The 12,153-nt window shown below is 23.2% G+C and overlaps 1 protein-coding gene across 3 annotated transcripts in view; it reads right to left on the bottom strand.

The window, feature by feature from the left end:
- Positions 1-12,153, bottom strand: part of LOC122507464 (ankyrin repeat domain-containing protein SOWAHB) — a 229,485-nt gene that overhangs the window by 54,265 nt on the left and 163,067 nt on the right. For all 3 annotated transcript variants that reach the window (XM_043620195.1, XM_043620187.1, XM_043620203.1), the window contains one exon: positions 2,047-2,049. In XM_043620195.1, coding sequence (XP_043476130.1) covers positions 2,047-2,049 — 3 coding nt within the window. The remainder of the gene's footprint in view (positions 1-2,046; positions 2,050-12,153) is intronic.

Here is a 12,153-nt window from a genome sequence, read left to right as displayed (position 1 = left end):
CAATTATTTTCATAAATAATATAAAATGCAATGCAGAATTTCAATTATTTTTAATACAATTTTCATCAAATTTCTCGAAAAAAGTAAATTATTCTTAAAAATTTTATTAAAATTCGTCAAAAGAATTCAATTATTTGAAAATTTGTTGATAACGACTTTTTATTGGAATTGAATTTTAAGAAACGTTCAATTCTTCAATAAATTATTTATTTGCATTTTTACATTTAAATTTGTATTTAAATAATTGAATTCTAGTAGAATTTTCTAATAAAAATTGATTTTTATTTCATAAAAATGAATTTTATTAAAAATTTTAGATAATAATTGAATATTAAAAGCATGAATTCTAAAAAATAATTGAATTTCGTAATTAATTTTTTTTGAAAAAGTTTAATTTGAATTTTTTTAATATTATTTTTAGTTTTTATTTTCTAATATTTATTTAATTAAAGAATTTACGAATAATTGAAATTTCGTAAAATTGAATATTGTGAAGAAATTAATTTGAAAATTGTCAAAGAATTTTTTCGAAAATTTAAAAAAATAATCGAAGAATAGTTTTAAATTCTTAGCAATAATAATTGAATTGATGATTTTAATTATTATAAATTATTTTTATTAATAATTATTATAAAACATGAAGAAATCGATGACTTCAAGTCGAAGTTATTTTATTACTCGGAGTTATCGATTTCTTCATGTTTTATAGAACTATGAAAAATTGAATTTCTAGTTTTAAGTAAAATGTTCTCTTTTTTGATTCGGCCTGATTCTATTTTTGTCAGATGGTCCGTAATTTTTAATTTTTGGTCCATAAAGTCAGTAGTTTTAAATACTTTCACTGCTTCGAGCCCTGCTACTTAATATACAGATAATCTACGATAGATAATATATAGACAATAAAAATATAAAAAAAAATTGCAATTATGATGTTACAAGAAAACGATTCCCAGGGGTTTTTATCTCACAATTCTAAAATAAAGTGAAGCGGTTGTGTTCAATGCCTGAACGGTGAAACGTTTATGGCTTCCATTATATGAGTAAAAGTTGAAGATTGAGTCTTATGAACGTCAATCAGATTGGATCTTTCAATCGGCGGCGTTTGAACTTAATCTGGTTCCCTGACCTTTCTCTTCCCCTTTCACCCCTAGAGTTCATGTAAACCAGTGTACAGGTGGCTGCTTTTTGAAATCAGTGTGTAACGATCGAGAGGTAGCAGCACAACAACAGCACCCGAGACTGAAAACACCTCTAGCACGAGCTATATCATATTCCTCATAATGAGCGCGGCAGGGCACATCAAGAGGCCGACACCGCCACGTAATTGAAATGTGCGGTGCCCATGGCCGCATTTTATCCATTTTATCGTTTCGAATATAAACCCAGGGAAATCGCTCAAAAATCATATATCCATACTCCTTGGCTCCGCATCGTCGTACTGCTAATAGCCGGATCGAACGCTATTATGATCGACGAGAAAATACTGATACTTTCGAGCCTCTCCTTATGTAATGATGACCATAATTCGTTTTCAGAAAAGGAGGCACAAGTCCAATTCTTAGAATATTATTTTATTCCACAACATTATATTTCAAGAATATGAGTAATTTAAATTTTAAATCCACCTACCTTACACCAAAATACTTACTATTATAATTACAACAAAAACAATCTCCGAATATCTCCACCCTCCGCACCAAATTCAAGAACATAAACTTTAGTCACGATTTCAATTTAACATTTACAAAAATTTTCCTCCTTTTTCTAAAATAAGAAACCGTAAATCGTAATATTAAAAATATCCCGTGTTTTATATAAACTTTTATGTAAATATATTCAAGGATAGATGTAAACATATAGTTTACAGATTAAAGAGAGAGAATTAATTCGCGACAAAAGTAATTAAGGCGATAAACGGGAAACACTGTTGGCAACTAGTTTGTTTTGCATCACTCTCAGGACGGTTTAATCGGCGAATAATGACATTCAGCTCAACGTAATAAAAAAAAAAGAGAGGAAAAAAAAACGATATAATATTGTACTTACATACTGTCGATTGAAGCAAGATTGCCAAGGACAAACATGAAACATAAATAAAGCACAAAATTAATTACATATTGCAAATGTAAATGAGTGATATTTTATTAATGAAAAGATTTAAGTCATCTAAATTTTTTTTTATGTGTCTGTGTGTATGATAATTTACAGCTCTATTCACATTCTTGAGCTAAGTATACACAAACAATTAAGTTAATAAAGTAATGAAATTAAATGCGCAACGGAAAACTTGTACAACTGAATATTTAATTACAGCTCCAGTTATAATTGCTTTTCGGAAAATTAATTCTAATGATACAATCGTTACAAGATTGTTATACAATGTATTTAACGTTGCATGTCACGCGCTCTCAAGGAAAGGGACAAAAAATTTTAAGTTGCGTTCATAATTTTGATAAATTATTTTACACTTTTTGGTATAAGACTGAAGATTGACTCCTCTTGCTTTTATTACACCGAAACTGTTATTGATTTTTCCTCATTTTCCCTGATTTACACTTTACAGACAAGGTTTTCACTTTTTTCCTTATATTAAAAAATATTCTGATTCACTCTAAAAATGATTATATACTCAAAAAAAATGTTCTACTACATTTATTTACAAATTTCCTTAATTGAAAAAGTATTCAAAAACACCAATAACTTCATTTTTGAATAAATATTTAATTATTATTTTTCCATGAGAACTAAAATGTTCAAAATTTCAAATTCAAACCTTTTAAAATTCAATTATAAGAATATTATTATAAAACATGAAGATATCGATAACTCCGAGTCTTCGACTCGGAGTGATCGACTTCTTCATGTTTTATATAAATTAAAGATGACAGAATCATTATTTTATATTATAAGAATATTATTACTGTAACTTCTTCAAAATTATTTTCACCATTTCAATTCAATTATTATTATCTAGAAATTTAAACTAAAATTCTTCTTTAAATCAATTATTTTTGATAATTTTTGAAAAAGTTCTTTGAGAATTTTAAAATACAATTTTACAATTCAACTTTACGAAATTTCGATTATTGGGAAATTCTCCAATTAAAAAGATATTAGAAAATAAAAACTTCAAATAGTTTTAAAAAAATTTAATTAAATTTTTTCAAAAAAAATTAGTTGCGTATAGAATTTTTAATTCAAAGTATGAAAAATTCAGATTTTGAAAAATTTTAATTTCATACTTTTACAAAATTGCAATTATTAGTAACTTCTCCAAAAATTCAATTATTTTCTAAAACTTTAACTGAAATTAATTTTTGAATCAATTTTTATTAGAAAATGTTACGAGAATTCAATTATTTAAATACAAACATAGATTCTTTATTGAATAATTGAATTTTTCTTAAAATTGAATTCTTACATATAATTTTATTAACAAATTTTTAAATAATTAAATTCTTTCGACGAATTTTAATAAAAATTTTAAAAATAATTTCATTTTTCGAGTTATGCTTGAGAAAATAATTTAATATTCGTGTAGAACTTTGTCAAAATTGTTTTTAAATAATTGGATTATTTTGGGAAATTTTATTATCATAATATTATATACAAATTATTGAATGAAGAAAATTTTTTGAAAATAATTGAATTCTTGTGATGCATATTGTTATTTATGGAAATTCTATTTTAAATAATTGAATTCCTGTGAAATTTTTTTTTTGTTTAGAAAATAATTAAATGTTTGTGTAGAATATTATCAAAATTATAGTTTAATAATTAAATTCTATTGAAAACTTTGATTAAAATAGTAGAATGTTGAAAATTATTGAATTAAGAAAAATGTTTGAAAATAATTAAAATTTTATCATGAATTTTATTAAAATTTTTTAAAATACTTTTGAAAATAATTAAATTATTGTAATGAATACTTGTGAAAATAATTAAATTTTGCAATTATTTTTATTAAAATTCTTAAAAGTAATTGAATTTTGTCGAAGAATTTTGCTATTCCTTTATATAGGATAATTGAAATGTGTGGCCAATTTTTTATAAATTTTTTGAAAATAATTAAATTTCTGCGACGAATTTTATTAATTTATACAATAATTGAATTCTTGTGATGAATATTGGTACCTATTTTTGAAAATAATTGAATTTTGCAATGAATTTTATTAACATTCCTGAAAATAATTGGATTTTGTTATTCATTTATAAAGATAATTTCAAATATTTCAATTTAAAATTTAATTATTCTCAAAAAATTATAAAATATGTAATTTTTTTAATATTCAATTTTTAAAATTGAATTCACATCAAGAATTTTATCAAGAAATTTTTAAATAATTGAATTCTTTCGATAAATTTTAATAAAATTTTTAAGTGTAATTAGATTTTTCGAGGATTTCAATTAAAATTGCATATTAAAAATAATTAAAATAATGCTATAAGTTTTATTATTTCTAAAAATAATTGAATTTCTAAAAAGAATTTTATTATTTATGGAAATAATGGAATCACTGTAAAAAAGTTTTATCATTTATGAAAATAATTGAATTATAAAAAATTAAATAATTGAATTCCTGTGAAATTTTTATTATTTATGAAAATAATTATATGTTTGCGTAGAATTTTATCAAAATTTTTTTTAAATAATATTGAATTTTTTTGGAAAACTTTATTATAATAGAAAAATAGATAGAATAGAATAGATATTGAAAATCATTGAATTGAGGAACATTTCTTACAATAATTGAAATTTTGCCAAGAATTTTATTAAAATTTTTGAAAATAATTGAATTTCATATAAGAATTTAATTATTTATACAGATTATTAAAATTTTAACGAGAATTAAAAAAAAAAAAGTTTGAAAAAATTGAATTTTTCCAATGATTTGTAACTTTTCAAAAATTCAACTTTTTTTTAGTATTTTAACCTAAAATTCTTCTATAAATCTATTGTTTTTAATAATTAAGTAAATATTACATTAAAAAATTTAACAAATTTCAGAAGAATGTGAATTATTAAAATTTTTCAAAAATCTAAGATTTTTAAAATTTCTAATTAAATTCATTCTAAATAGAAATTTTATAAAATTTCAAATTGAAACATATTTTGAAATTCATCTATATTATGAAAATAATTTTATTCTTAAAAAACTTATATAAAATTATTTGTAAATTATTTTGATTTTTGAGGAAAAATTTTGCTTAAAAATGAAAAAAATAATTGAATTTTTGAAGAGTTGCATACTCAATTTTTATAAATAATTGAATTTTAATAGGTTTTACATTCAAATTTAAAAAAAATCTTAATTCCTGTGGACAAACAAAAAAGATACCAAAATTCAGAATGTTTTTATGAATTCTAAAAATTTAATTTTTTTCCAGTACTTTTAATAAAAATCCCTGACTTTTCCCTGATTTTCCTGACCAATTTTATTTTCCCTGACTTTTTCCTAAATTCCCTGACCTGTGGCAACCCTGTATATAAATTTTTGCTACTTAAATCCCTTTTTCCAGAGCAACTCATCACATACATCACAAATATAAAAAACGTACCATATAAGAATTCATTATCAGCACAAGAAATATTTTCTGAAACACAATTATGCACAATTTTTCCAAGAAAAATTAAATGCGGAAATTCCACATTTTTTTTTTGTTTTCCAAACCTATGCGTGTTTTCCATACTTTGTATATAGTAGAATAAAGAAAGTTGTTTTATAAACTTCTATTTACTGTAGTTATAAATTAATTGCAGTTATTATGTGTGGAATATCATTTTCCTAGGAAAAAAAAACTCGCTGCAATGGTGGTGGGGGGGGGAGGGGGAGTTTGAAAGGAAGTAGTATAGCGAAATCTTAAAGTCAAAGTAGAGAATTTGTAGCTCGTAATTGTGTAAGTTATATACTAGCACACGGCACGATATCAAGCCAAGTAATCCATCATGATCACTGGGACCTGTGATTTTATTGTCACCGGTCAGGTATAGCAAATAAGGCACGACCGCACTGTAAAAACTTGAGAAAGTGCGAGGAATTAATAACTATCACGTAATTCGCGTCATATAGTGAACGATATTTTTTATTTTTTTTAAAAAAAGCAACTAATTAATTTTCTTTTCAAATTTCACTGAAAAAACAAGAAGCTTCTACATTAAAAAAAGACAAAAATTTCTTTTGTAAAAAAAAGTCTTAAATCTGCATTCTGGACTTACGAATCTCAAGCAAATATCTCATGCAAATAAAAAAAAGAAAACTTTAAATTGACCAGAAAAATGTCTGGACACCTGTTTTTGAATAAATTCCCTACAGCTGTGATTAAATTTTCGCATTTGCTGATGAACGTTGAAGGTTTATAAAACACAAATTCACCGATCAATATAATATAATATTCGAATGAGTATTTTGAGAGTATGTAAGTATGTATGTACATCCGGTTATATTACTCGCAATTATAAAATTGTGTAACGTTGTTGCCGCTGGCACCGCTAACACATGTCGTCCGCCGATACGACAACGACACACAACACGCACTTGTGCACGCGTGCACGCAAAATGCCATTAGTGTTGGTGTTTAAATGTGCTTGTCCGTGTGTCGCGGGTTCTGTATAATTTGACATGTTGTCGTACACGCGTTATTATTCAGATAGATCTTAAGATAGGAGAGAATCGAGCGCAATCATCTTTCTTCGTCTCGCCAATATCTACTCTTTCTCTCCTCTTATTTTAACTTATTATAATCTCTTTCCCATACATGACAAAAATTTTTTTTACAAATTTTACTCATTTTTCAACTATTTTTAAATATTATTATTTTGAAATATTCAAAAGATTGAACTAGAGTAGATGCATTTTAAGATACAAATGTCTTTTGTAAAAAATCGTCTTAAGGTCATGTTATTCACTGGTCACGTGTCCCATATACTTTACTGGTCACGTGACCACTGAATAACATAAACTTAAATGCGAAACAAAACCAGGGTTATCAAAAAAAATTTAACTTTGTTATTCCCTGACTTTTCCCTGATTTGCGGACAATTCTTCGAAAAAATTCAATTATTTTCTAAACTACTAAAAATTTTCCTCATAAATTCAAATATTAGAACAATTTAATATAATTCTTTGCAAAAATTCAATTATTTTCCATAAATGATAAAATTCATTGCAGAACTTTAGAAGAATTTTAATAACATACGTACTTTAATTCCAATTTTTGAAATTATTTAAACTTCTTATTTTCTAATGTATATATATATTTAATTGCAGAAATTCCGAATAATCAAAATTTCGAAAAATTGAATTGTAAATAAATGGATTTGAAAATGCTCAGAAGAACCTTTTCAAAAATTATTAAAATAATTGATTTAAAGAAGAATTTCAGTTAAAAATTCTATAAAATAATAATGAATATGAAATGATGAAAATAATTTTACAAAAATTACAGTAACTATATTCTTATTATATAAATCAATTATTTTATCACTCGGTCCTATCATCTTTTTTTTAATGATCGAGGAATAAAATTATTGTTTTATAAACAAGTTCTTTTGAAAATTTTTCAAATTCTTTTTTTTTATAATTCAATTTTACAAAATTTCGATTATTCGGAATTTTTTCAATTAAATACACATTAGAAAATTAGAAAATTCAAATTTTCAAATGTTTTAAGTTGAAATCTTTACGAAATTCAGTTATTTCTAAAAAGTACAATTATTAGTAACTTTTTCAAAATTCAATTATTATCTAAAACTTTAACTGTAATTAATTTTTAAATCAATTTTTATTACAAAATTTTACGAGAATTCAATTATTTAAATACAAACATAGATAATTTATTGAATAATTAAATGTTTTTTAAAATTCAAATTGAATTAATTCTTAAAATTAAAATTAAAATTGAATTCTTACGCATAATTTTATCACAAAATTTTTAAATAATTAAATTCTTTCGACTAATTTTAATAAAAATTTTATAAATAATTACAGTTTTCGAGGAATTCAATTAAAATTGTATTAAAAATAATTAAAATTTTACAATGAGTTTTATTATTTTCGAAAATAATTGAATTTTTGCGAAGAATTTTATAAAAAAGTTTTAAACAATTGACTTTTTTTCGAAAAAATTTATTCAAATTTTTTTTTTAATAATTGAATTCCTCCGAATGTTTTTATTATTTATGAAAATAATTAAATCCCTGAAAAAATTTTTCAAATTTATGAAAATAATTGAATTACTACGAAGAATTTAATGCCAAATTTCAAAACATTTAAATTTTTCGAAAAAATTTGTGCAAATTCTATTTTTAGTAATTGAATTTCTGCGTAAAATTTAGGTTTTTTATTTATAAAAAATGTTCATGTTCATGAAGAATATTATCAAAATTTTTGTTTAATAATTTAATTCTTTGGGGAAATTTTACTAAAATTATTGAATTCTTGAGGTGAATATTGTTATATATATATATGAAAATAATTGAATTTTACAATGATATTTATAAAAATTTTTAAATATAATTGAATTTCAGCGAAGAATTTTGCGATTTATAAAGATAATTAAAATGTTGACGAGAAATGTTTTTTTAATTTTTGAAAATAATTGAATTCTTACTTGTGATGAATACTATTATTTATAAAAATAATTGAATTCTTTTGATGAATACTATTATTTATGAAAATAATTGAATCTTGTCGAAGAATTTTGCTACTTATTTATAAAGATAATTGAAATATTTAGAAAATTTTTTTTTTAATTTCTGAATATAATTGAATTCTTGTGATAAATACTATTATTTATGAAAATAATTGAATTTTGCCATGAATTTTATTAAAATTCCTGAAAGTAATTGAATTTTTTCGAAGAATTTTGCTATTCATTTATAAAGATAATTGAAATGTTGAGGACAATTTTTTATAGTTTTTTTTTTGTAAATAATTGAATTTCTGCGAAGAATTTTATTAATTTTGAAAATAATTGAATTCTTGTGATGAATATTGGTATTTTTGATAATAATTGAATTTTGCTATACATAAAGATAATTCAAATTTTGAAGGGAAAAAAAATTGTTTGAAAATAATTGAATTTCTGGAAAGAATTTTAATATTTATTAAGATAGTTTATAGTTTATAAGTAATAACGTTATGGCAGTTCTCCAATAGAATTAAGTTATTTAAAATAAATTATTGTCAGAAATAGAAAAAATTTTAAAAATTAAATAATTTTTAGAATTCTTGGTAATTTTATAGTTTATGAGGCAAACAAAAAGACACAAACATTCCATTTCTTATAAGTTATAAACATTTAAATTTTTTTAGTACTTTTAATAAAAATCCCTGACCACTCTCTAAATTAGAATTAGTAAAAATCTTTACTAATTTGAATTAGTGACTGACTTTTTGCTTTTGAATTAGTAAATTTTACTAATATATAGTTATTTCTACGAATTTTTTAGTTAAATTTACTAATTCAAAAGCAAAAAGTCAGTCACTAATTCTGATTAGTAAACATTTTTACTAATTCAAATTTAGAGAGAAATTCTACTTTCCCTAACTTTTCCCTGATTTCCCTGACCTGTGGCAACCCTGAATTAACATCAAACCTGACGTATTTTAGGTATTGAATCTACAATGAAGAAAGGTTTGATTCTTAGGCCTATATTTTAAAAATAAAAATTCAATATGGATGTTACTTTCGAATTTCGCAACAATAAAAGTTGTGATTTTAAGCATCATTCACATGTGTCTCAAAGTTCCAATTAAAATGGTCATGTTTCCACTTCGATGAAATGCATTTGAAGCAGCACTTCATTACAGTCTAGACCTGTCAAAAGTATCAGTTAACTTGTGACTCTCGATTCGATCAACATGAAACGTCAGTTTCAAGTTGCCGCCAGGGAAATCAACGCACACGTACCTCAGGTGAAAACATAAATTAAAATATATTAGAACGTCGAGTTGAATCCATCATAGTCTTGACATTTTGAGTGGGAGGTGTGAAGATGCTTCGTCATTAAATGTACACGCATATATATATATATACCGTATATAGCAAGTCGTCACTCCATATTTCGCAGAGTGTGCCTATTCCAGAAATGCAAATTAGTGTTTTATCACTTCAGCAGCGTATATGCAACAAGTGTTACAAATTAATTGCCATCCACGTCTAATCTAATTAAAATACACTCTGTTATAATTTTCTCCATGTTCTCCGCATATTATTAACTTTTTCCCCTTCCAAAAAAAAAATGAATAAAATTTTAAATTCTTGCGATGTTTATATATTTCTCGCACATTATAAATGTGCGCATCAGTGCCAATATGATAAGAATCAACGATATTATGTATTCTGTTATAAAAATTCGAGTCAGGATAAATAAAATGCGACGAGTGGATATTAAAAGAAAAAAAAAGCGAGTAATAAACGTTTAGCGCGAGTTTCAACAAAATTGCCGCGTAATACTCGCGCAGAGGCACTGTGGCTCCTCACATACAGCTATTTGCATAATGCGTATAATTCGAGTAATTATGAAGGGAAATATACACAATTTAATATAATGGTTGAATGTTTAGGGGCCGGCCTCTATCAACCGCGCGAGATCTCATCGTATTGCTCGCGTTTCGCAGGTGCATTTTGCGATGAGCGTCAGAGAACAGTTTATCCTAATGGGCTGCTGGATGTACCCCAAGGCATTTTTTAAATTTTGCTTAGAATTATTTTTTCACATATAATTTAATCCATCAAAAAAAAAATCTTCTCAATAACACTGAAGAAAATCTGGACTCAAAATCATCCACTCTTAAATAAAAATAATTATTTTCATTTGTCAACACAAGAATTATAACTATAATTATCTGATAATTCAGTCTTTTATTCATTCTGTCCGCAATTTGATAATTTAATTTAAAATGAAAAAATTATTCAGCCAAATAATTGTTAAAACTAATTAATTTAATAAATCATTTTTTTGTCATATTCCAGGAAAACATTTTAGTGAAATAATAATTCTTTATCTTCTCAGAATAATTGAAAAATTGTTAAATGTGTAGAATAATTTAAGATTAAATTTTTAATTCAAGAATTATAAAGAATTTAAATTATTATAAATTAATTTAGTTAAATATTATTATTTTTTAAGTTTTCTAGGAAAACATAACATTTTATTAAAATAAATTAAAAAAAATATAATCTCTTATTATTAAACCTTCCTCCTTATTAAAAAAATAATAAATTACTATAATTATTGATAATTTAATTTAAAATAAAAAAATTATTCAGACAAATAATTTTTAAAACTAAATTAATTTTATAAATGTTTCATATCCCAGAAAAACATTTTAGTAAAATAAAAATTCTATATCTTCTAAAAATAATTGATAAATTGTTAAATGTGTAAAGTAATTCAAGCTTAAATTAAATTCAATTCAGAAATTAAAAAGACTTTAATTATTATGAATTAATTTATTTAAGTATTAATATTTTCTAAATTTTCCAGAAAAACATTTTATAAAAAATTTTTTTTTTAAAGATTTTGGTAAAATAAAAATTCTTTATCATGTCAGAATAATTGATATTGTCAAAAGTGTAAAATAATTCAAGATTAGAAAAGTTAAATAAAAAAAAAAAAAAATCAAATAAAAAAAAATTTTAAGTTCTTTAAAAAAATTAATTTTGGAGAAGTTACAAATCATTGCAGAAATTCAATTCTTTTCAAAAATTTTAAGAAAATTCTTGGCAAAATTTTAATTATTTTCAAAAATGTCCCTCGTCAATTCAATTATTTTCAATATCTGTTCTTTTATATCTATTATACTATTTTAATAAAGTTTTCCAAAAGAATTCAATATTATTTAAAAAAAATTTTGATAAAATTCTACGCAAACATATAATTATTTTCATAAATAATAAAAATTTCACAGGAATTCAATTATACTTAATTTTTTATAAATTTCTTGAATAATTCAATTATTTTCATAAATAATAATACTTTATTACAGTGATTCCACTATTTCCATAAATAATAAAATTCTTTTTAGAAATTCAATTATTTTTAGAAATAATAAAACTTATAGCCGAATTTCAATTTTTTTTAATACAATTTTAATTGAATTCGTCGAAAAATCTAATTACTCTTAAAAATTGTATTAAAATTCATCG

Source organism: Leptopilina heterotoma, unplaced genomic scaffold (genome assembly GCF_015476425.1).
Source record: "Leptopilina heterotoma isolate Lh14 unplaced genomic scaffold, ASM1547642v1 Lhet_114, whole genome shotgun sequence".
NCBI classification, from domain to species: Eukaryota; Metazoa; Arthropoda; class Insecta; order Hymenoptera; family Figitidae; genus Leptopilina; species Leptopilina heterotoma.
This window is presented reverse-complemented; position numbering and strand designations above follow the sequence as displayed.